Source organism: Pseudophryne corroboree, chromosome 8 (genome assembly GCF_028390025.1).
Source record: "Pseudophryne corroboree isolate aPseCor3 chromosome 8, aPseCor3.hap2, whole genome shotgun sequence".
In the NCBI taxonomy this organism is placed as follows: Eukaryota; Metazoa; Chordata; class Amphibia; order Anura; family Myobatrachidae; genus Pseudophryne; species Pseudophryne corroboree.
The window spans coordinates 352729527-352756688 of record NC_086451.1 but is presented as its reverse complement, the minus strand read 5'-3'; the positions used below and the strand labels follow the sequence as shown (position 1 = coordinate 352756688).

General features: G+C 49.1%; 1 protein-coding gene across 2 annotated transcripts in view; it reads left to right on the top strand.

Annotated features, from left to right (window-relative positions):
• The first annotated feature begins 3441 nt into the window (after window positions 1-3441).
• DOCK11 (dedicator of cytokinesis 11) overlaps window positions 3442-27162 on the top strand; it is a 981167-nt gene continuing 957446 nt past the window's right edge. For both annotated transcript variants that reach the window (XM_063937505.1, XM_063937504.1), the window contains exon 1: window positions 3442-3643. In XM_063937505.1, the coding sequence (XP_063793575.1) occupies window positions 3542-3643 (102 nt within the window). In that variant the 5' untranslated portion in view covers window positions 3442-3541. The remainder of the gene's footprint in view (window positions 3644-27162) is intronic.

Genomic DNA, 27162 nt, shown 5'->3' with positions numbered 1-27162 from the left:
CAGCACAGTTTGTGTATAAGAGAATAGGGAGCAGCAGCAGCGGAAGTACAGTGTGTGTATATGAGTGTAGGGATCATCAACACTGGCTGCACAGGGTGTTTTGTATATGAGTGTAGGGAGCAGCAGCACCAGTAGCACAGTGTGTGTATATGACTGTAGAGAGCAGCAGCAGCGGAAGTACAGTGTGTGTGTATATGAGTGTAGGGAGCAGCAGCAGCACAGTGTGTATATGAGTGTAGGGAGCAGCAGCACAGTACGTATATGAGTGTAGGGAGCGGCAGCACAGAGTGTGTATATGAGTGTAGGGAGCAGCAGCACGGTATGTATATGAGTGTAGGGAGCGGCAGCACAGAGTGTGTATATGAGTGTAGGGAGCAGAAGCACTGCCTGCACAGGGTGTACTGTATAGGAGTGTAGGTAGCAACCTCAACAGCAGCACAGTGTGTGTATGGGAGTGTAGGGGGCAGAAGCACTGCCTGCACAGGGTGTACTGTATAGGAGTGTAGGTAGCAGCCGCATCAGCAGCACAGTGTGTGTATATGAGTGTAGGGAGCAGCAGAACAGTGTACTGCTTATGCGTGTAGGGAGCAGCATCACTGGCAGCACAGGGTGTACTGTATATGAATGTAGGGAGCAGCACCAGCAGCACAGTGTGTATACAGTATATGAGTGTAGGGAGCAGCAGCACTGGTTGCGCAGGGTGTCCTGTATGTGAGTGTAGGAAGCAGCAGCAGCACCAGCAACACTGTTTGTGTATGTGAGTGTAGGGAGCAGCAGAAGTGTGTTTATTAGTGTAGGGAACAGCAGCACACTGTGTATATATGGGTGTACTGTCTATGAGTGTAGGGAGCAGCAGCACAGTGTGTATATGAGTGTAGGGAGCAACAGCGCTGGCTGCACAGAGTGTACGGTACTGCATATAATTGTTGGGAACAGCAGCACTGGGAACATGGGGTGTACTGTCTATGAGTGTAGGGAGCAACAGCATCAGCAACACTGTGTGTATATGAGTGTAGGAGGCAGCAGCACAGTGTGTGTATATAAGTGTAGGGAGCATCAGCAGTGTGTGTATATGAGTGTAGGCAGCAGTAGCACAGTGTGCATATGAGTGTAGGGAGCAGCAGCACAGTGTGTGTATATGAGTGTAGGGGAGTGTAGGTAACAGCCACTACAGCAGCACAGTGTGTGTATATGAGTGTAGGGGAGTGTAGGTAACAGCCACTACAGCAGCACAGTGTGTGTATATGAGTGTAGGGGAGTGTAGGTAACAGCCACTACAGCAGCACAGTGTGTGTATATGAGTGTAGGGAGCAGAAGCACTGCCTGCACAGGGTGTACTGTATAGGAGTGTAGGTAGCAGCCGCTACAGCAGCACCGTGTGTGTATATGAGTGTAGGGAGCAGCAGCACAGTGTGTGTATATGAGTGTAGGGGAGTGTAGGTAACAGCCACTACAGCAGCACAGTGTGTGTATATGAGTGTAGGGGAGTGTAGGTAACAGCCACTACAGCAGCACAGTGTGTGTATATGAGTGTAGGGAGCAGAAGCACTGCCTGCACAGGGTGTACTGTATAGGAGTGTAGGTAACAGCCGCTACAGCAGCACCGTGTGTGTATATGAGTGTAGGGAGCAGCAGCAGAGTGTGTGTATATGAGTGTAGGTAACAGCCACTACAGCAGCACAGTGTGTGTATATGAGTGTAGGGAGCAGAAGCACTGCCTGCACAGGGTGTACTGTATAGGAGTGTAGGTAACAGCCGCTACAGCAGCACCGTGTGTGTATATGAGTGTAGGGAGCAGCAGCACAGTGTGTGTATAGGAGTGTAGGGGAGTGTAGGTAACAGCCACTACAACAGCACAGTGTGTGTATATGAGTGTAGGGAGCAGAAGCACTGCCTGCACAGGGTGTACTGTATAGGAGTGTAGTTAACAGCCTCTACAGCAGCACCGTGTGTGTATATGAGTGTAGGGAGCAGCAGCACAGTGTGTGTATATGAGTGTAGGGGAGTGTAGGTAACAGCCACTACAACAGCACAGTGTGTGTATATGAGTGTAGGGAGCAGAAGCACTGCCTGCACAGGGTGTACTGTATAGGAGTGTAGGTAACAGCCGCTACAGCAGCACCGTGTGTGTATATGAGTGTAGGGAGCAGCAGCACAGTATGTGTATAGGAGTGTAGGGAGCAACTGCCCCAGAAGCACAGTGTGTGTATGAGTGTAGGGAGCAGCTGCACCATCTGCACAGGGTGTGTATGTGAGTGTAGGGAGAAGCAGCACTAGCTGCACAGGATGTACTGTATAGAAGTGTAGGGAGCAGCAGCAAACACCGGCAGCACAGTATATGAGTGTAGGGAGCAGCAGCACTGGCTGCACAGTATATGAGTGTAGGGTACAGCAGCACAGTCAGTACTGTGTGTGTATATCAGTGTAGGCAGCAGCACAGTGTGTGTAAATGAGCGTAGGGAGTAGCAGCACAGGGTGTGTATGAGTGTAGGGAGCAGCAGCACAGGGTGTGTATGAGTGTAGGGAGCAGCAGCACAGGGTGTGTATGAGTGTAGGGAGCAGCAGCAATGTATGCACAGGATGTACTGTATAGGAGTGCAGGGAGCAGTAGCACCGGCAGCAAAGGGTGAACTGTATATGAGTGTAGGGAGCAACAGTGTGTGTATATGAGATTAGTGTAGGGAGCAGCAGCACAGTGTGTATATGATTGCAGGGAGCAGCAGCAGTGTGTGTATATATGAAAGTAGAGGGATCAGCACAGTGTGTATGATTGCAGGGAGTAACAGCACTGTGTGTGTGTATATGAGAGTATAGGGAGCAGCACAGTGTGTATATGATTGCAGGGAGCAGCAGCAGTGTGTATATGAGAGTATAGGGAGCAGCATAGTGTGTATATGATTGCAGGGAACAGCAGCACAGTGTGTATATGATTGCAGGGAGTAGCAGCACTGTGTGTGTGTATATGAGAGTATAGGGATCAGCACAGTGTGTGTGATTACAGGGAGTAGCAGCACTGTGTGTGTATATGAGAGTAGAGGGATCAGCACAGTGTGTATGTTTGTAGGGAGCAGCAGCACTGTGTGTGTATAAGAGAGTATAGGGAGCAGCACAGTGTGTATATGATTGTAGGGAGCAGCAGCACAATGTGTGTATATGAGAGTATAGGGAGCAGCACAGTGTGTATATGATTGTAGGGAGCAGCAGCACAGTGTGTATAAGAGTGTAGGGAGCGGCAGCACTGGTTACACAGGGTGTACTGTATATGAGGATTAGTGTAGGGAGCAGCAGCACCTGTTGCACAGTGTAAGGAGCAGTGTAGGGAGTGTGTATATATTAGCGTCACCGGTCCCCAGCAGCGCAGCCTCCGGATGCTACAGTGCAGAGAGCAGTGATGATGCTGCAGCGCAGGGTTACAGTGAGAGGAGGAGGAGCAGCAGCAGCAGCAGCACAGCGAGGAAGGATCTCCCCGGAGTGAGCGCTCAGTGTCACACAGCCGGAATCTGACAGGGAGGTACCGGGGAGACAGCGCAGAGCCACAGACATGGCAGAAGTGAGAAAGTTCACCAAGAGGCTGAGCAAGCCCGGGACAGCCGCGGAGCTGAGGCAGAGCGTGTCCGAGGCTGTCAGGAGCTCCGTCATCTTGGTGAGTGATATGACGCCGCTCCTCGAGGCTCTCCCCATCATAGAGGCGGCGGCGGCGGCAGCAGGTTATATATCCCGTTACTGGGGGCGATGGCGCAGTCACCACTCTATGCAGCGCACGCTATACAGCAGCATCTATTATCTGCCTCCCCCAGCTGCCGGGGCTGACATGCGGCCAGCGGGGACATGCTGCTGCTGCAGGAAGTTACTGACACGCTGCTGCGGTCACCCCTAGCTGCGGGCGGGGAGTGAGAGCCCTGTGTCATGTGCTGCTCCTGCCGGGGCTGAGTTCCCGCTGCTGCTGTATTGTGCAGTAGTGCTGCTGCCGCTGCTGCCCGGGGTCTCTGTCCCTGTGCTGTTCCCGCTGCTGCTTAGGGCCAGAGTCACACTCCCCTCTCCTCCTCCAGCGTCCCCTGTAGCCGTATGATGGAGGCCACACCCTGGCTGAGACCTGGGCTGCGATGCTGGAGAGATGCCTGCACTGTGCTAATGCTAACACACTGGTTATATCACATCCCCATCTCCTTGTCACAGAGGGGAAGTTATTACAGCACAGTGCTCTGAGTGTGTAGCTGACAGTAGGGTGTGTGCTGCCTCATCCCTTACATAGTTACACAAAGGTTACACAATGTACATAACTATATGTTGAATTAAAATATATGACCAAAAAATTCCGTATCTGTTAATAAGAGAGTATTTATAATGTCTCTTATATAAGTATAAATATTTCCCCGCTGTTGAGTATGACAATATAAGGGACATAGAAATTGTGTAGAGCCTTAAGCTACCTATACACAATGTTTAGTCCATCCGACAATGGGGATGATTTTTTTGTCAGTGGAAGGGCCCCATATTTTTAAGTTGCCAATATTTTGTCACACCGCGCTGATTGTGCATCTGTACGCCCACAAAGAGAATGAGCTAATCAGGATAAACCGTAGGAAATATGAGCAAATCATTGAGAATGCGCACACTCTGCATGATACACCCAGCACGATACGCTGCATGATACACCCTGCACAATACGCTGCATGATACACCCTGCACGATACACCCAGCACGATACACTGCATGATACACCCTGCACGATACACTGCATGATACACCCAGCATGATACACTGCATGATACACCCTGCACGATACGCTGCATGATACACCCTGCACGATACGCTGCATGATACACCCTGCACGATACGCTGCATGATACACCCTGCACGATACGCTGCATGATACACCCAGCACGATACGCTGCATGATACACCCAGCACGATACGCTGCATGATACACCCAGCACGATACACTGCATGATACACCCTGCACGATACACTGCATGATACACCCTGCACGATACACTGCATGGTACACCCTGCACGATACACTGCACGGTACACCCTGCACGATACACTGCACGATACACCCAGCACGATACACTGCATGATACACCCTGCACGATACGCTGCATGATACACCCTGCACGATACGCTGCATGATACACCCTGCACGATACGCTGCATGATACACCCAGCACGATACGCTGCATGATACACCCAGCACGATACACTGCATGATACACCCTGCACGATACACTGCATGATACACCCTGCACGATACACTGCATGGTACACCCTGCACGATACACTGCATGGTACACCCTGCACGATACACTGCATGATACACCCTGCACGATACGCTGCATGATACACCCTTCACAATATCGGGACCTTTTACCCCATATCTTCTGGTAAGTGACCGGTTCGATAATTGAAGGACAGTGTTTGTGGCTGTTTTATCCCAGGAAAACAGGTGGATCACCCGATTATTGTCAGATCAGCCAAATAATTGTATATTACAGGCTGAGTCTCCCTTATCCAAAATGCCTGGGACCAGAGGTATTTTGGATATCGGATTTTTCCGTATTTTGGAATAATTAGATACCATAATGAGATATCATGGTGATGGGACCTAAATCTAAGCACAGAATGCATTTATGTTACATATACACCTTATACACACAGCCTGAAGGTCATTTTAGTCAATATTTTTTTATAACTTTGTGCATTAAACAAAGTGTGTGTACATTCACACAATTCATTTATGTTTCATATACACCTTATACACACAACCTGAAAGACATTTAATACAATATTTTTAATAACTTTGTGTATTAAACAAAGTTTGTGTACATTGAGCCATCAAAAAACAAAGGTTTCACTATCTCACTCTCACTCAAAAAAGTCTATTTCGGAATATTCCGTATTTCGGAATATTTGGATATGAGATACTCAACCTGTATCAGTAGTTTAGATGTAGTATGTAGCAGTGACATTTATGTGTAAAGCAGAGAGATGTTCCTCCTGTAAAATACAGTTATACTGTATGTAGGAAGTAGCAATGTCACATTACCCATTGTGGAAGTGTCATGTGATGGAATGTTTAACTATCATTGAAAGCAAAATACACTTAGATTTATGATGATTATTATTATTACTACTATGTACTAATATCATAGTTTATTTACATAACAAAACTATAGTTTGCAGCGCTGTACAGATATACAGCTGGAGCACCTGATACAAGTAATAATACTACTACTAAGTAATATATCGCCTGCGCACGATAACCGGCTACTCACACATCAGTTTGTTACGGTATCCTTGACATCACTAGTTGTCTTGCGTACCAATATGGGGTGTGAGTCAAAACTTGCAATATACACAAACAATTGAGAGTGGTCCTCAAGCGCTGCTAGATTCTCCAGATATATCCTGGTGATCTGTATACTGTTGATATAGGTGGAAGGATACAATTAATTAGTGGTGCACACTATACTGCCGTCACCATTAAGGCATACTTGCCTACCTGACCCTCTCCATGAGGGAGAAAATGCTCTGTTCCTGGACTTTCCTGGTAATGTATGATTGCTATCACCTGTGGTGAGCTAGTTAATTGATAAGAAAGGTGTTTCACCACAGGTGATGGCAATCATACATTACCAGGAAAGTTAAGATGTATGTAATATATGTGCTGGCTTGGTTTATCCTGTATAACAGCCGCCATGCGCACCTGGGACTCAGCATTAGGCATTGATCACTCTCCTTCTAAGCCGGCTCCCAGACTCCCGTTGGCTGATTTCACAGGAGTCTGGGGGCGGGCTTTGAAGGACAGTAAAGCCGAATGCTGCGTCCTTGATGCACAGGTGGCTATGATAACTGCAGGGCTGCTGATCCCTGTTTTGTTTTTATTTGGGACGGTGGTCTGGCTGCTTGGCTCCTAGATTTTAGTAAAATGTGTCAAGCCCTGGTTTATATGTGCTAACTGGCTCCCCCTGCACTATGTGATGTAAACTGCAGCCCAGGGGAAATATCGTTATTTATTACAATACAAGGGTCTATTACTTGGAATGCTTTAGACTTGATATTCAGAATAAGCAGCTTTTCATAATTTGAAGCATCGTGTTTAAAATCATTACATTTTAAAATGATTGCTGTATTAATCACATTACTCCTTTCTTTCATTCCCCTCCTCATTCAGGGGCCCCTTTATTAATAACTGCAATTGCACCATAAAAATTAACACTTCATATGTCCATAGACTGTATTGCAAATGTTTTTCTATATGTAATTCAGCTATCCTGGGCAGAGCTGCATTAAGTCTATGGGGCCTGGGACACTAAGGCAAAAGGACCCCATGGTCTAAAATGACCCTTCTGTCCCTCTTCTTTCATCAGCCTCAGTTCTCTTCTAGTAGTTTTAAAGGAAGTATCAGAGCTGATCAGTCACAGCAGCCGCATCTCCAGGACAGCCAGCCAATCATCTGATGCTGCAGATGATAACATCCCATAAAGTCAAGTTTACGTTGCAGGCCAGCGGTGGGATGTGCTGACAACCGATTTTGCAGGAGGTGCGGGATGCCGGCCGATCTCGGACGGTTTTTAAAGCTGCAGTCATTTACAAGGCAAAACCATGGCTTGTAAATGACTGCCGCTTTAAGAAAATGTCAGAGTTCGTCCGGCATCCCGCACCTCAGGCAAACTCGGACGCCATTACATCCCGGCTCTGATCTCAATGGCAAAAAATAATCCTCAAAAGTTACAGGATAATCTGCCGCTGTTCTCTTAATAAAGTAGTTACGGGCAAATAGCAAGCTTGCAGGGGGCACACTGAGAGGCCCTGGACATGTCTCCCTCCCCCCCCCCCCACCTCTAATCCAGCTTTAGTCCAACTTTAGTAGTAGACTTCTCCTACTAATACCCCTTTCTCTAACGTCCTAGTGGATGCTGGGAACTCCGTAAGGACCATGGGGAATAGCGGGCTCCGAAGGAGGCTGGGCACTCTAGAAAGATCTTAGACTACCTGGTGTGCACTGGCTCCTCCCACTATGACCCTCCTCCAAGCCTCAGTTAGATTTCGTGCCCGGCCGAGGTTGGATGCACACTAGGGGCTCTCCTGAGCTCTTAGAAAGTTATAGTCTTAGAATTTGTTATTTTCAGTGAGACCTGCTGGCAACAGGCTCACTGCAGCGAGGGACTAAGGGGAGAAGAAGCGAACTCGCCTGCTTGCAGCCGGATTGGGCTTCTTAGGCTACTGGACACCATTAGCTCCAGAGGGATCGACCGCAGGCCCAGCCTTGATGTTCGGTCCCGGAGCCGCGCCGCCGTCCCCCTTACAGAGCCAGAAGCAAGAAGATGGTCCGGAAAATCGGCGGCATGAAGACTCTGTCTTCACCAAGGTAGCGCACAGCACTGCAGCTGTGCGCCATTGCTCCTCTCACACACTTCACACTCCGGTCACTGAGGGTGCAGGGCGCTGGGGGGGGGCGCCCTGAGGCAGCAATAAAAACACCTTGGCTGGCTAAAATACCTCAATATATGGCCCCAGGGGCTATATATGAGGTAAATACCCCTGCCAGAATTCCATAAAAAACGGGAGAATAGGCCGCGAAAAAGGGGCGGAGCCTATCTCCTCAGCACACTGGCGCCATTTTTCCCTCACAGCTCGGCTGGAAGGAAGCTCCCTGGCTCTTCCCTGCAATTCTACAGTACAGTAAGAGGGAAAAGAGAGGGGGGGCATTAAAATTGGCACTGTATACAGTATATTATATAAAAAGCAGCTATTAGGGACATAACTCAGTTAGTCCCTGTATATATATAGCGCTCTGGTGTGTGCTGGCATACTCTTACTCTGTCCCCCCAAAGGGCTTTTGTGGGTCCTGTCCTCGTTTAGAGCATTCCCTGTGTGTCTGCGGTGTGTCGGTACGGCTGTGTCGACATGTTGAATGAGGAGGCTTATATGGTGACAGAACAGAGGCCGATATATGTGATGTCGCCCCCTGTGGGGCCGACACCAGAGTGGATGGATAGGTGAAAGGTATTAACCGACAGTGTCAACTCCTTACATAAAAGGGTGGATGACGTAACAGCTGTGGGACAGCCGGCTTCGCAGCCCGCGCCTGCCCAGGCGTCTCAAAGGCCATCAGGGGCTCAAAAACGCCCGCTCTCTCAGATGGCAGACACAGATGTCGACACGGAGTCTGACTCCAGTGTCGACAAGGTGGAGACATATACACAATCCACTAGGAACATCCGTGACGTGATCCCGGCAATAAAAAATGTGTTATACATTTCTGACTTTAACCCAAGCACCTCTAAAAATGGGTTTTAGGTTTGGGGAGAAAAAACAGGCAGTGTTTTGTTCCCCCATCAGATGAATAAATGAAGTGTGTGAAAGCGTGGGTTCCCCCGTTAAGAAACTGGTAATTTATAAAAAGTTACTGATGGCGTACCCTTTCCCGCCAGGTGGATAAGTTACGCTGGGAGATATCCCCTAGGGTGGATAAGGCGCTCACACATTTGTCAAAAAAGGTGGCACTGCCGTCTTAGGATACGGCCACTTTAATAGGTACCTGTTGATAAAAAACAGGAGGCTATCCTGAAGTCTGTATTTACACTCAGGTACTAGACTGAGACCTGCAGATAGTGCTGCTGCAGCGTGGTCGGTGACCCTGTCAAACAGGGATACTAGTTGGCAAACATAAAAAACATATTAAAGACGTCGTCTTATATATGGGGGATGCACAGAGGGATATTTTGCCGTCTGGCATCCAAAATAAATGTAATGTCCATTCTGTCAGGAGGGTATTAGAGACCTGTCACTGGACAGGTGATGCTGACTTAAAAAGCGCATAGAGAGCCTTATAAGGGTGAGGAATTATTTGGGGATGGTCTCTGGGACCTCGTATCCACAGCAACTGCTGGGAAGAAATAATTTTACCTCAGGTTTCCTCACAGACAAAGGTACAGTCCTTTCGGCTTCAGAAAAGCAAGCGGGTCAAATGGCGCTTCCTTTCTGTACAGAGACAAGGGTAGAGGGAAAAAAGCTGCACCAGTCAGCCTGTTCCCAGAATCAAGATTCTTCCCCCGCCTCCTGTGAGGCCACACCATGACACGGGTGCTCCACAGGTGTAGCCAGGTACGGTGGGGGGCCGTCTAAAAAATTTCAGCAATTAGTGGGCTCGCTCACAGGTGGATCCCTGTTTCTTTCAAGTAGTATTTCAGGGGTACAAGCTGGAATTCGAGATGTCTCCCCCCAGCCGTTTCCTAAAATATGCCTTGCTGACAACTCCCTCAGGCAGGGAGGCTGTGCTAGAGGCAATTAATAAGCGGTATTCCCAGCAGGTAATACTCAAGGTGCCCCTACTTCAACAAGGACGGGGTTACTATTCCACACGGGTTGGGGTACCGAAACCGCATGGTTCGGTGTGACCCATTTTATATTTAAAATCCTTGAACACAAAAATTCAAGTTCAAGATGGAATCGCTCAGGGCGGTTATTCCAAGCCTGGACGAGGGGGATTACATGGTATCCTGGGACATCAAGGATGCTTACCTGCATGTCCCCATTTACCATCCTCGCCAGGAGTACCTCAGATTTGTGGTACAGGATTACCATTACCAAGTCCAGACACTGCCGTTTGGACTGTACATGGCACCGAGGGTGTTTTATCAAGGTAATGGCCGAAATGTTGATACTCCTTCAAAAAAAGGGAGTTGTAATTATCCCGTACTTGGACAATCTCGTTATAAGGGCGAGGTCCAGGGAGCAGTTGGTAGTCGGGGTAGCACTGTTTTGGAAAGTGCTACAACAGCATGGTTGGATTCTAAACAGTCCAAAGTCACAGCTGGTTCCTATGACACGTCTACTGTTCCTGGGGATGGTTCTGGACATAAACCAGAAATAGTGTTTCTCCCGGAGGAGAAAGCCATGGAGTTGTCATCTCTAGTCAGAGACCTCCTGAAGCCAAAATAGGTAGCGGTGCATCATTGCACGCGAGTCCTGGGAAAAATGGTAGCTTCCTACGAAGCAATCCCATTAGGCAGGTTCCATACAAGAACTTTTCAGAGGGACCTGTTGGACAAGTGGTCCGGATCGCATCTTCCGATGCATAGGCTGATAACCCTGTCTCCAAGGACCAGGGTATCTCTACTGTGGTGGCTGCAGAGTGCCCATCTTCAAGAGGGCCGCAGGTTCGGCAAACAGGACTAGGTCCTAGTGACCATGGATTCCAGCCTTTGAGGCTGGGAGGCAGTCACACAGGGAAGAAATTTCCAGGGACTTTGGTCAAGTCAGGTTATTTCCCTACACATAAATATTCTGGACCTGAGGGCCATTTACAATGCCCTGAGGCCGGCAAGGCCTCTGCTTCAAAACCAGCCGGTACTGATCCAATCAGACAACATCACGGCAGTCGCCCATGTAAACCAACAGGGCGGCACAAGAAGCAGGATGGCGATGGCAGAAGCCACAAGGATTCTCCGATAGGCGGAAAATCATGTGTTAGCACTGTCAGCAGTGTTCATTCCCGGAGTGGACAACTGGGAAGCAGATCTTCTCAACAGACACGACCTCCACCCGGGAGAATGGGGACTTCCTCCAGAAGTCTTCCAATAGGATTGTACACCATTGGGAAAGGCCACAGGTGGACATGATAGCGTCCCGCCTCAACAAAAAGCTATAAAAGATATTGCACCGGGTCAAGGGACCCTCAGGCGATAGCTATGGACGCTCTGGTAACACCGTGGGTGTACCAGTCGGTTTATGTGTTCTCCCCTCTGCCTCTCATACCAAAGGTACTGAGAATAATAATAAGGCGAGGAGTAAGAACGATACTCGTGGATGGCCAAGAAGAGCTTGGTACCCAGAATTTCAAGAATTTATATCAGAGGACCCATGGCCTCTGCCACTCAGACAGGACCTGCGGCAGCAGGGGCCCTGTCTGTTCCAAGACTTACCGCGGCTGCGTTTGTCGGCATGGCGGTTGAACGCCGGATCCTGAAGGAAAATGGCATTCCGGAGGAAGTCATTCCTACGCTTACTAAAGCCAGGAAAGAGGTTACAGCAACTCATTATCACCGCATATGGCGAAAATATGTTGCATGGTGTGAGGCCGAAAGGGCCCCAACAGAGGAATTTCAACTAGGTCGATTTCTGCATTTCCTGCAAGCAGGAGTGACTATGGGCCTTAAATTGGGTTCCATTAAGGTACAGATCTCGGCTCTGTCGATTTTCTTTCAAAAAGAACTAGCTTCAGTACCTGAAGTTCAGACATTTATAAAAGGAGTGCTGCAGAGTCAGCCCCCGTTTGTGCCTCCTGTGGCACCTTGGGATCTCAACGTGGTGTTGAGTTTCTTAAAATCACATTGGTTTGAACCACTAAAAACCGTGGATCTGAAATATCTCATGTGGAAGGTGGTTATGTTATTGGCCTTGGCTTCTGCCAGGCGAGTATCAAAGTTGGCGGCTTTGTCTTGTAAAAGCCCTTATTTGATTTTCCATATGGATAGGGCAGAATTGAGGACTCGTCCCCAGTTTCTCCCAAAGGTGGTGTCAGCGTTTCACCTGAACCAGCCTATTGTGGTGCCTAGGCTACTAGGGACTTGGAGGACTCCAAGTTGCTAGACGTTGTCAGGGCACTGAAAATATATGTTTCCAGAATGGCTAGAGTCAGAAAATCGGACTCGCTGTTTATCCTATATGCACCTAACAAGCTGGGTGCTCCTGCTTCTAAGCAGACTATTGCTCGTTGGATTTGTAGTACAATTCAGCTTGCACATACTGTGGCAGGCCTGCCACAGCCAAAATCTGTCATTGCCCATTCCACAAGGAAGGTGGGCTCATCTTGGGCGGCTGCCCGAGGGGTCTCGGCTTTACAACTTTGCAGAGCAGCTACTTGGTCAGGGGCAAACACGTTTGCAAAATTCTACAAATTTGATACCCTGGCTGAGGAGGACCTGGAGTTCTCTCATTCAGTGCTGCAGAGTCATCCGCACTCTCCCGCCCGTTTGGGAGCTTTGGTATAATCCCCATGGTCCTTACGGAGTTCCCAGCATCCACTAGGACGTTAGAGAAAATAAGAATTTACTCACCGGTAATTCTATTTCTCGTAGTCCGTAGTGGATGCTGGGCGCCCATCCCAAGTGCGGTTTATCTGCAATACTTGTACATAGTTATTGTTAACTAAATCGGGTTATTGTTGAGCCATCTGTTGAGAGGCTCTATTGTTTCATACTGTTAACTGTGTTTCATATCACGAGTTGTACGGTGTGATTGGTGTGGCTGGTATGAGTCTTACCCGGGATTCAAAATCCTTCCTTATTGTGTACGCTCGTCCGGGCACAGTACCTAACTGAGGCTTGGAGGAGGGTCATAGTGGGAGGAGCCAGTGCACACCAGGTAGTCTAAGATCTTTCTAGAGTGCCCAGCCTCCTTCGGAGCCCGCTATTCCCCATGGTCCTTACGGAGTTCCCAGCATCCACTACGGACTACGAGAAATAGAATTACCGGTGAGTAAATTCTTATTTTCACATCGCCAATGCCGAATCCCACCCGGGAATTGGGTCCTTCCCGGGCTGGATCCGGCATTGGGCCCTAATGGCAGGCTTTCCAACAACCCGGCAATTTGGCTGGCCGTTTGCCATAGCAATAGAGAGGGGGGGGGGGGGGGGGGGCGGCGCTGGGAGATGAGTTCATCTCCGCGCCGCCTCTCACTATGTAGCGATCGGGTCCTGGGTCGCATCGACCCGGGAACCTGTTCACGCTGCCACTGACCCGTTATTCAATCCGGGAATAACACTGCTTTATTCCCGGGTTGAGTTACCGTGTCAGGCGACCCGGGAATTCGACAATGGCCCTTTCACACTGCACACGACCCGTGTCGCCCCGGCAATATGCCGGGTCGATACCGGGTTATTTGTGTGGTGTGAAAGGGGTATAAGAGGTGGCTTTCTCCCCGAGAGGAGTTCAGGCAGTTGGACCCTGAGAGGATCCTGCACAATCTCTTTGGATTTGCCACGTCCCTACTGAAGGGTATAGGCTAACATCATCTGTAGAAGCTTCATGCCACTTGGATATGGAGATTCAGTCAATTGCAAAAATAGAAAGGTCACAAGAGAATTTTCCCTACTCTTTAATTTGCTTGACATAGATTGCATACTACACTGTTTATGTACAATTATTATTTTTATCAACAACGGTTTCTTAAATAGCGCAACATATTCTGTTGCACAATGCCCAAGACTTGACATTTCTATATGAATTGCACAAGCTTTTCTAATTTTACTGACCAAAATGTCACGCTATGGACCTCTTTCAGCTTGGATCGCTATTGAGACAATTGTGATTTGCTCAGTTCTGCTTCTTCTAAAAAACGCATGTAAAGAGCCGGCCAGAAAGGTAAAAGACACCCACCGATGCATTTGCAAATTTGCGTATGCATCTGCATAATTGAAGTACAAATGCAGAAATCAAGTACCATTGTCAATTCCTGTTGACCCATGCATACGCAGGATCGCAGGATATACACGGCTGCAGCCACAAGCCATGTTTTTAATCACAGCTGACGTCAAAAGCCCCCTCCGAAAATGGGCATGACACGCCTGCGTTTTCCCAACCACTCCCCACAAATGCCATTTAACCTCCCACAAATGATCAGTTCCTGGCAATCTCTATGCAATTGCACTTTGCTGGCCCAGCAATCACTTTGCGAACGCATTTTAGCATTTGCGCATGCGCGATGCAGTCATGCAAAGTTGTCCAATAATTGTCCCAATCGCGAATTTGCAATTTTGCAACTGAAGCTGAATAAGACCCTATATGTGCAAAGTATTAAAGTGTGATTGTGATCAATTCTTATACCTTTACACTGATCTTAATAGACAAAATTATATTTAAAATGCAGACTTTTATAGGAGGCTTGTACTGAAGATGTGTCTTGGGGCTTTATACAGTTTTCTGCATTTAAATGAATAATGTTCAGTACCACCTGAAAAGAATATTGTTTATACTAAACCCTATCATAGAACTTTTCATACAAGGTGGAAAATGCTCTTTGTATAACATATTTGCTGCGGTTGATCATTTGTCTATCAATGAGAAATAAAGAGATAAATAAGTACAAGTTTTGGTATAGGGCAGTTCTGCATCTACTGTATATTGTTATCATCAATACAATTGACTAGAGGGGGTCATTCCGAGTTGATCGCTCGCTAGCAGTTTTTAACAGCCGTGCAAACGCTATGCCGCCGCCCACTGGGAGTGTATTTTAGCTTAGCAGAAGTGCGAACGGTTGTATCGCAGAGCGGCTGCAAAAATTTTTTTGTGTAGCTCAAAACCTACTCAGCGCTTGCGATCACTTCAGACTATCCAAATCCGAATTTGATGTCACAAACCAGCCCAGTGTTCGCCCAGCCACGCCTGCGTTTTTCCTGACATGCCTGCGTTTTTTCGCACACTCCCTGAAAACGGTCAGTTGCCACCCAGAAACGCCCACTTCATGTCAATCACTCTGCGGCAACCAGTGCGACTGAAATGCATCGCTAGACCCTGTGCAAAACTACATCGTTCGTTGTGCCCGTACGTCGCGCGTGCGCATTGCGCCACATACGCATGCGCAGAACTGACGTTTTTTAGCCTGATCGCTGCGCTGTGAACAAATGCAGCTAGCGATCAACTTGGAATGACAACTCGAGTGTAGGAGACCTTGACTTGTAGCGCAGCGGGTGGGAGAATATTCTGCCACTGGTTATGTTTATATGGTCCAAGGAACTTTAATATCTCGTTTATAAAAGGTGTTGAACCCGCATCTTGTCTAAAGGCCTAATTCAAGGTTGACTACAAAACAACATTTTCCTCTAATGGGCAAAACCATGTGCAGTGCAGGTGAGGCAGATATAACATGTGCAGAGAGAGTTAGATTTGGGTGGGGTATTTTGTTTCTGCGCAGGGTAAATATTGGCTGCTTTATATTTATACTGCAATTTAGATTTCAGTTTGAACACACCCCACCCAAATCTTAAGGTGCAATCTCACGGTGAGGTCCTTGCAATTTCCCTTGAACTCCCCCGGAGCCCAGAAGCACAGATTTTGACTATCTGTACTTTAAATTTTGACTATGGGGGTCATTCCGAGTTGATCGTAGCTGTGCTAAATTTAGCACAGCTACGATCATTCACACTGACATGCGGGGGGACGCCCAGCACAGGGCTATCCCGCCCCGCATGTCAGTGCCGGCCACCCCCGCAGAAGTGCAAAGGCATCGCACAGAGGTGATGCCTTTGCACTTCAAGAGTAGCTCCCGACCAGAGCAGCTTTAGCGTGCTGGCCGGGAGCTACTCGTCACTCCCCGGCCCGCAGCGGCTGCGTGTGACGTCACGCAGCTGCCGCGGCCCACTCCCCTAACGGTCCGGCCACGCCTGCGTTGGCCGGACCGCGCCCCCTAAACAGTGGCTTAACGCCGCCGTCCAGGCCCCTCTCGCCCAGCGACCGCCTCTGCCTCAGAGGCGATAGCTAGGCAACGACGGCTGCCATGCGCCAGCGCACTGCGGCGCCGGCGCATGCGCAGTTCCAAACCGACCACTGCGAGAAACTGCAGCGAGCGATCGGGTCGAAATGAACCCCTGTGTACGATATTGACTAAGTGCCAATTTTGACTATACTATGTACTAGAACTAGATAGTACACTAGATAGTCAAGATTGACTTGCCTGCACAGTCTGTCTAGTCTTGCGATACCGTCCCCATGGGACCGTGCATCAGGATCGAATCGTTATAGCAAGTTGCCTAACACCTTGCAATTTCGAGTAAATTTCCTTGCGATTTTGATATACTGTATAGTCAAAATCGAAAGGAGAAATATCACCGTATGTGCACACACCTTAACTCTCACTGCACATGGTTTTGCCCATTACAGGAAAATTTTGTTTCTGCAGCGGGGTACACTGTTATTCCACAGGGAATAACATTGGGGTGTAGAGTAGGATCTTGATCCGAGGCACCAACAGGCTAAAAGCTTTGACTGTTCCTAAGATGCTCAGCTCCGCCTCCTCTATAACCCCGTATCCGTGCACAGGAGCTCAGTTTGTATTGTAAGTTGGTGCCTACAGTGCAGGCAGCTAACAGGCAGGGGCAGCCCTAAGAAGAGCTATTTTAAAGAAGATAGAAGACTTCAAGGGCTGCAGCAGAGGCACTCTAGTGCTAGATATCATTCTGATATCCCCTTCTGCAGCTCCATCACCTCCCCCAGCGGCGCTGTATACTCCCGCGTCCCTGGTTGCCGGGTACTTACAGCGGAGGCTCCAGTTCTTCACCCAGGGCACACACACTAACCGAAGTTCTCTGGGATGGCGTGGCCACACTCAGGGAGGGGGTAATAGGGTCCCCCAGGCGGGACCCGCTGGAAATCGTGATTCGCCGTGGCCATTAGGAGGACCCCACTAGACCACCAGGGCAAAGGACACAGGTCGGATTAGGCTATAATCCATTTTATTAAGGCCCGCAGCACCCGGTGGTGAAGTCCAGCAAGGGGATAAGGCTCTGACCGTAGCCCCTCCCCCAGCCCCTGGGCGCCATTTAGAATAAATGTTCCCGCCCTGGAGCTGCATCTCTCTGTCTCCCTCACTCCCTGTCAGCGTTTGGGCGCCATTACACACAGCTGCGCAGATTCTGGGACTGCTGGGTGATGCCTCCTCTGTGAAGCCGCCTGCATCATCAGCGCTGTGCATTTACAGGACTCTTAAGTATTCTACATGTCGTTTAGACAGTGTTAGTTAAGAACAAGTGCATACTTCAGGGTTATTTAGTACAAGTACCCTGTGATATTCATCCAGTTTTTACTGTGCATTGATATATCTATTTATATACATACGTAGCTTTACTTAGTAATAGTATTGCTAGTCCAGTGCAGTTTTATTGTTTGTCATAATTCCTGCATTGTACATGTGACTGTATGTGTGTGCACAGGGCCGGTGCTAGAGTGTTTGGCGCCCTCCTGCAAATAATAAATTTGCGCCCTCCCATCCATAAAAAAGGGATAGCGCGCACTGCAAAAAGGGGTGTGCTCACAAAAGGAAGGGCGTGACCACAATGGTACCCACAATTCAAATTACGCAACACTGTACAGGTTGAGTATCCCTTATCCAAAATGCTTGGGACCAGAGGTATATTGGATATGGGATTTTTCCGTATTTTGGAATAATTGCATACCACAATGAGATATCATGGTGATGGGACCTAAATCTAAGCACAGAATGCATTTATGTTACATATACATCTTATACACACAGCCTGAAGGTAATTTTAGCCAATATTTTTTATAACTTTGTGCATTAAACAAAGTGTGTCTACATTCACACAATTCATTTATGTTTCATATACAACTTATACACACAGTCTGAAGGTCATTTAATACAATATTTTTAATAACTTTGTGTATTAAACAAAGTTTGTGTACATTGAGCCATCAGAAAACAAAGGTTTCACTATCTCACTCTCACTCAAAAAAGTCCGTATTTCGGAATATTCCGTATTTCGGAATATTTGGATATGGGATACTCAACCTGTATTACAATCTTATGCACATTAACCCAAACGTAGTGTCCCTGATTCATATTATGCCACATAATAGTGCCCCTTATTCACATTTAAAATCAATGACAGGGCCAGTTCTAGATCTCGAAGAGCTCAGGCAATAGTTTCCTCTGACCATGCTCAGAACAGGGACAGTGCGCGCCGAAGGCGCGTGCCAAAAATATAGGGCCACAGAATAGTACCAGTTCACATAACCCCACACAGTAGTGTCCGCTAGTCACATTACACCACACAGCAGTGTCCGTTAGTCACGTTACACTGCACAGCAGTGTCCGTTAGTCACATTACACTGCACAGCAGTGTCAGTTAGTCACATTACACCGCACAGTAGTACCCTTATACACCTTACGCCATACAGGAGAGCCGCTATTACACGTTACGCCAGAGTAGAGCCCATTATACACATTATGCCAGGTACAGCCCATTATACACATTATGAAGGTCATTGAGACCCCGCTGCAATAGCGGCCCTCACCGCAGTTTGCCAGTGGCAGCAAACTGCATGCGCAGTGGGATGAGGCCACACACATTGCGGTCGCTTCCCCAATGGATGCAACCACAATGTGATTGATAGGCGTCAGCGTAGCGGAGTTAAGGTGTTGCGGGGGTGACGCCGGTAAAAAAGGGGGCAGGCCAGGACGTCACACACAGCCGCTCCCATAAAAAATGGCTGCTGACCAAGCTGCACTGCCAGGGGTCAACCTTAGATCAGATGTGTCCTCAATCAAATTGCGGATGCATCGGGAGGCGGCGCCACACATGCTGGGCGGCCTTGCCTTGTGCTGGGCGGCCCTCAGCATGTGCAGAGATGAATGCAGATCTGGCTGCATATACACCATCTGCGTTCATCTCTGAATGACCCCCTATGTCAGGTACAGCCGTCATTCCCACCACAATGCGGCCCAAGTACCTGCAGGAGGTCACGGCTCAGGCGCTGCTCCTTCTCTCCCTTCTCCGCCTCCGGTTTCTTGCAGGCTCCGTTACTTCAGCGGCTGTAGGATGTCAGAAGTGATGACGAGGGGGGAGCGGGTACTAATTACCTGGGACTTATGGAGTGGCCCAGCATGGACCCTGGTCTGCTGCACTCCCACCACCATCCCTCTTTACTGGGCAGCAGCATAAGGCTTTCATCCTGGGAGCACAGCATATGCTGCTAATGCTGAGCCTCTGCCTGTTCCTGTATAGGTGGGGAGGGGGGCAGAGGGTGATCACACTGATAATGTTCCTACACTGAATTCACCCTGCCTGAGGGGCTGGCCGGGGGCTCAGGGATCATCAGGCGCCATTAAGATTTAAAAGTTTTCCATGAGGGGGCGTGGCCACGCCTCCCGCGATTAGGACACGCCCCCAATACAGTTTGGGACGGCGGCGGGCGGCAGCGCAGCTGTGTGAGGGGTGAGTCTACTCTGCACAGTGCCACTGCCTGCAGTCTCACTGGGGAGGAGGAGGGGAGAGAGCCGCGCTACCCGCTGCCAGCGCTGCTACCTGTCATCCAGACTGACAGGCGCAGCAGCAGGGTAGCAGAGCAGGGAGAGCGCCTCTTCACCTCAGCGCCTCCCTGCATTGCATACCCTTGCTGAGCGGGTAGCGCCGGCTCTGTGTGTGCATATAGCTGCTGGGTTATCTCTACTCCGTGTATCTCACTCCTGCTGCTATCCCTATATTCTGTAACCTGAGGGGGCTCCGTGCGTTAGCGTTATTACATAATATGGAATGCAGTCAATTTACCTCCAATCAAAATCCCGACGGTCGAAATCCCGACAGCAATTGACCGATGGTCAAAATCCAGACAAGTTCAAAATCCCGAGATGGACAAAATACCGACATTTACATTACCCACAAGGTCAAAATACCGACATGAAAATGCCGACAGGTCAAAATACCGACATGAGTTTTTCATGATTTTTATCATTGAAACCGACTTGTTCATACTTTACCATCCCAGTGGACCTGGAGGGGGAATATAAGAGTGTGCCGAGCGCAGCATGGCGAGCGCGGTACACTTATATGGTGTCCATGTCGACCTATGTCAAAATACACACAAAACACAACGAAAAACGCATGTCTGCATTTTACATGTCAGTATTTTGACCTTGTCGGTATTTTGACCTTGTCTGTATTTTAAATGTCAGTATTTTGTCCATGTCGGGATTTTGACCTTATGGGGATTTTGACCATCGGTCAATTGCTGTCGGGATTTCGACCGTCGGGATTTTGATTGGAGGTATTTCATACCGATCCCGATAATATAGGTATGTCACAGGATACAGTATACGTATTTTGTATTTTTCTCTGTGTTTTTCAGTCACATTTTACCTCAGAAATCCTCTGTTTGTGCTGTCACACTTGTGTTAGGTATTATATCTGCTGATTATTGTACTGTGTCGCCCGTGGTTTACGCTTTCATATCATGTCAGCTACAGGGGGCGATGGGTCTGGGGCTGATTCTGCCGTGCGCAGTTTTGATGTCTCAGATGCATTTGAGGATAACATGGCTGCGGAGGGTTCAGGTTTTGGGGGTTCTGTACCCCCCGGTCAGTCTGTAACAACGGGGACACATCAGGGCCCGCCTTGGGCTGCCTTTTCTAATTTACTGACTACGCTGGTAACTAGACTCGCGCACCCTATGGGACCTCCTGTGCCTTATCAGCCTTATATGGTCCCTGCAGTTAATCCGCCATGGACAGATGCTCTGTCCACTCAGTTACGGCAATTGAATAACTCTTTTTTTCGGGGATCTATTTATCCTGTCTGAGGCAAGAGAAACATAATCCCTGATAAGCAGCGGCTTCCGCTGGTTATTGGGGATAACTGAATGGGGATGGGCAGGGGGGAATCAATTAGCCACGAGAAAACATTGGGGTCGATTCTATTCGGCAACTTAAGAATAGCGCCGGGAATTAGCTCCCGACGCTATTCAATTCAGCTGCTAGTGACCCGCAATTGTCGGGAATTCTTCTCTCATCCTCGGGGGATGAGAGAAGAAACCCGACAAAAGTGCTGCCTCGCGGCTGGCGCGAGGCTGATTCTGTCGGGAATCAGCCTCGCGCCGGGGGAGTTAAGTCGGAGAATGCCCGTTCTCCCGACAATTCAACCTGTTTAGTCGGCGAGAACGGGACATCGCCGACTTGACTGGAGCTGAATTGAATAGCGTCGGGAGCTAATTCCCGGCGCTATTCTTAAGTTGCCGAATAGAATTGACCCCATTGTGGCTAATTGAATTCCCCCCTTAGATGGGTTTATTAACCAAAGTACCAGTTATGTTACAAATAACATCTTGGGTGATTACATCAGTTAAAAGTAATGTGCGGAAGTTAATGGCCCATTTTTAAAGTGGCTGCAATATGATTGTCCTGCAAGTGAATAGGCAAATGTCTTACCATAGATCAGGGGTGGGGTCTACCAAGGGCCATTTAGACATTTATAAAATCCTTCGGAGGCCATACAAAAATGATCAACTTAAAATTAGCCTGCCCCCAGTAGTTATGCTCCAGTAGATATGCCCCCACTAGTGCACTGCCAGATACACATATGCCGCCACAGTGCCAGATACACATATGCCGCCACAGTGCCAGATACACATATGCCGCCAGTAGTGCACCGCCAGATACACATATGCCGCCACAGTGCCAGATATAGATATGCCCCCACAGTGCCAGATATAGATATGCCCCCACAGTGCCAGATATAGATATGCCCCCACAGTGCCAGATACAGATATGCCACCACAGTGCCAGATACAGATATTCCACCTCAGTGCCAGATACAGATATGCCCCCATAGTGAGGGGTACACACATGTCCCCACAGTACCAGATACAGATATGCCACCACAGTGCCAGATACAGATATGCCCAAATAGTGCCAGGTACACACATGTCCCCACAGTGCCAGATACAGATATGTCCCCACAGTGCCAGATACAGATATGTCCCCACAGTGCCAGGTACACACATGTCCCCACAGTGCCAGATACAGATATGCCACCACAGTGCCAGATACAGATATGCCACCACAGTGCCAGATACAGATATGCCACCACAGTGCCAGATACAGATATGCCACCACAGTGCCAGATACAGATATGCCCAAATAGTGCCAGGTACACACATGTCCCCACAGTGCCAGATACAGATATGTCCCCACAGTGCCAGATACAGATATGCCACCACAGTGCCAGATACAGATATGCCACCACAGTGCCAGATACAGATATGCCACCACAGTGCCAGATACAGATATGCCACCACAGTGCCAGATACAGATATGCCACCACAGTGCCAGATACAGATATGCCACCACAGTGCCAGATACAGATATGCCACCACAGTGCCAGATACAGATATGCCACCACAGTGCCAGATACAGATATGCCACCACAGTGCCAGATACAGATATGCCACCACAGTGCCAGATACAGATATGCCACCACAGTGCCAGATACAGATATGCCACCACAGTGCCAGATACAGATATGCCCAAATAGTGCCAGGTACACACATGTCCCCACAGTGCCAGATACAGATATGCCACCACAGTGCCAGATACAGATATGTCCCCACAGTGCCAGATACAGATATGTCCCCACAGTGCCAGATACAGATATGTCCCCACAGTGCCAGATACAGATATGTCCCCACAGTGCCAGATACAGATATGTCCCCACAGTGCCAGATACAGATATGTCCCCACAGTGCCAGATACAGATATGTCCCCACAGTGCCAGATACAGATATGCCACCACAGTGCCAGGTACACACATGTCCCCACAGTGCCAGATGCATATATGTCCCCACAGTGCCAGATACAGATATGCCACCACAGTGCCAGATACAGATATGCCACCACAGTGCCAGATACAGATATGCCCCCACAGTGCCAGATACAGATATGCCCCCACAGTGCCAGATACAGATATGCCCCCACAGTGCCAGATATAGATATGCCCCCACAGTGCCAGATACAGATATGCCACCACAGTGCCAGATACAGATATTCCACCTCAGTGCCAGATACAGATATGCCCCCATAGTGAGGGGTACACACATGTCCCCACAGTACCAGATACAGATATGCCACCACAGTGCCAGATACAGATATGCCCAAATAGTGCCAGGTACACACATGTCCCCACAGTGCCAGATACAGATATGTCCCCACAGTGCCAGATACAGATATGTCCCCACAGTGCCAGATACAGATATGTCCCCACAGTGCCAGATACAGATATGTCCCCACAGTGCCAGGTACACACATGTCCCCACAGTGCCAGATACAGATATGCCACCACAGTGCCAGATACAGATATGCCACCACAGTGCCAGATACAGATATGCCACCACAGTGCCAGATACAGATATGCCACCACAGTGCCAGATACAGATATGCCACCACAGTGCCAAATACAGATATGCCACCACAGTGCCAGATACAGATATGCCACCACAGTGCCAGATACAGATATGCCCAAATAGTGCCAGGTACACACATGTCCCCACAGTGCCAGATACAGATATGCCACCACAGTGCCAGATACAGATATGCCACCACAGTGCCAGATACAGATATGCCACCACAGTGCCAGATACAGATATGTCCCCACAGTGCCAGATACAGATATGTCCCCACAGTGCCAGATACAGATATGTCCCCACAGTGCCAGATACAGATATGTCCCCACAGTGCCAGGTACAGATATGTCCCCACAGTGCCAGATACAGATATGCCCAAATAGTGCCAGGTACACACATGTCCCCACAGTGCCAGATACAGATATGTCCCCACAGTGCCAGATACAGATATGCCACCACAGTGCCAGATACAGATATGCCACCACAGTGCCAGATACAGATATGCCACCACAGTGCCAGATACAGATATGCCACCACAGTGCCAGGTACAGACATGTCCCCACAGTGCCAGATGCATATATGTCCCCACAGTGCCAGATGCATATATGTCCCCACAGTGCCAGATGCATATATGTCCCCACAGTGCCAGATACAGATATGCCACCACAGTGCCAGATACAGATATGTCCCCACAGTGCCAGATACAGATATGTCCCCACAGTGCCAGATACAGATATGTCCCCACAGTGCCAGATACAGATATGTCCCCACAGTGCCAGATACAGATATGTCCCCACAGTGCCAGATACAGATATGTCCCCACAGTGCCAGATACAGATATGTCCCCACAGTGCCAGATACAGATATGTCCCCACAGTGCCAGATACAGATATGTCCCCACAGTGCCAGATACAGATATGCCACCACAGTGCCAGATACAGATATGCCACCACAGTGCCAGATACAGATATGCCACCACAGTGCCAGATACAGATATGCCACCACAGTGCCAGATACAGATATGCCACCACAGTGCCAGATACAGATATGCCACCACAGTGCCAGATACAGATATGCCACCACAGTGCCAGATACAGATATGCCCCCATAGTGCCAGGTACAGATATGCCCCCATAGTGCCAGGTACACACATGTCCCCACAGTGCCAGATACAGATATGTCCCCACAGTGCCAGATACAGATATGCCACCACAGTGCCAGATACAGATATGCCACCACAGTACCAGGTACAGACATGTCCCCACAGTGCCAGATGCATATATGTCCCCACAGTGCCAGATGCATATATGTACCCACAGTGCCAGATACAGATATGCCACCACAGTGCCAGATACAGATATGCCACCACAGTGCCAGATACAGATATGCCACCACAGTGCCAGGTACAGACATGTCCCCACAGTGCCAGATACATATATGTCCCCACAGTGCCAGATACAGATATGCCACCACAATGTCAGATATGCCCCCATAGTGCCAGGTACACACATGCCCCCACAGTGCCAGATACAGTATGTCCCCACAGTGCCAGATACAGTATGCCCCCACAGTGCCAGATACAGTATGCCCCCACAGTGCCAGATACAGATATGCCCCCATAGTGCCAGGTACAGTATGCCCCCACAGTGCCAGATACAGATATGCCCCCTCCCTGCTCACCGCTGCTGCTGGCATTCTCCTGCCCCTTTGTGCTGCTGTGTGTGACGGGAGGAGAGTGCAGCGTGCACCTCTCCTGCCCCTTTGAGCTCAGTCAGGCCGCGGCGGCGTGTGTCATCTGTAGGGAGGAGAGCGCAGCTATGTCCACTGTCCAGCGGCGGCGTGTAGGATCTCAAACCAGCCGCCAGTTCGTAAGCCAATAAGAACTCACAGACCGGCAGCGCGGCTCCTGATTGGCTGCCGGTCCGCGAGCTCTGATTGGCTCACGAACCGGCGGCTGGTTTGAGATCCTACACGCCGCCGCTGGACAGTGAACATACTGTAGCTGCGCTCTCCTCCCTGCAGATGACACACGCCGCCACGGCCGGACTGAGCTCAAAGGGGCAGGAGAGGCGCACGCTGCGCTCTCCTCCCCTGTCACACACAGCAGCGGGTGGCCGGGCCGGTCAGTTGGCTTTGCGGGCCTTATACGGCCCGCGGGCCGGAGGTTCCCCGCCCATGCCATAGATCCTATCCTGATTATGAAACAGATGAGAATGAAATGTCCCTGAAGTAAACACAATTGACACCAGATGCTAATCAATGATAGTCTCGTAAACTACTAGACATTAGTATTTTTCAGTGTTAGTACTATTTATATTTAGACTGTGCTGCAATAAGAATTGTGAATGAATGCTCCTTCAATTAATATTTACGTTCCCGCCATGATTATGCTCTTTTTTTCTTTTGTTTATTGTTACTTAGAAAAAAACTATTAGTGTTCTTCTATAACTTCTCTTTGCAAAATCTCCTTGTTAATAAAGCTGCCACTGCTATACATTTGCACTGCTGTTCTCAAGCTATGTACTCGCCTACTCTAGCTATACTCACCTAATCTCTGAGTACATTGCTGCATATACATGACGGAAAGAGAGGTGAGTGGGGAGTGTGCAGTACAAAGCTGCTTTGCAGAGTGGTACTCCAGAACCTCTTGCTCCCAACTGACAATTTTGTCAGGACAGTCCAGATTTCTCTATCATCCATAAGGGATACTGGGGACACTAATACGATGGGGTATAGATGGGGTCCAAAGGAGCCTGTGCACTTAAAATATCTTCAACAGGGTGTGCTGGCTCCTCCCCTCTCTGCCCTCTCTCACAGCTCAGTTTAGAAAAATGTGTCCTCAGGAGAGGATGCACAGTCTGGAGCTCCAGAGAGTTTTCTTCAGTTTATTTTCATTGTTATTCATTGCAACAGCCTACCGGCATCCTGGGGGTGCTGTGTCGGATCCCGCTGACAGGACAATGGTCCTGAGGACCAGTGTACCGCAGGCATTGCGCTCTCCCGCACACACCCGCAGCACCCCCCCAGCACAGAGCCTGAAGATCAGAAGAGCGGTGAGTGTTGCCGGGGGTCCCGCTAGCGGGGTTCCCCTCGGTTCTTGGTGTGGCGAGGATGCAGGGCGGCATACAGACTCCCTCTGGGGTGCTCCCATACCCTCCCCGTGCAGACTGGCAACGCAGTGGAAATAGGTGATGGGGCCTCATTTCACACACTATTAGGAGACTTTTGCCAGTATAAAGATTATTATAGCTC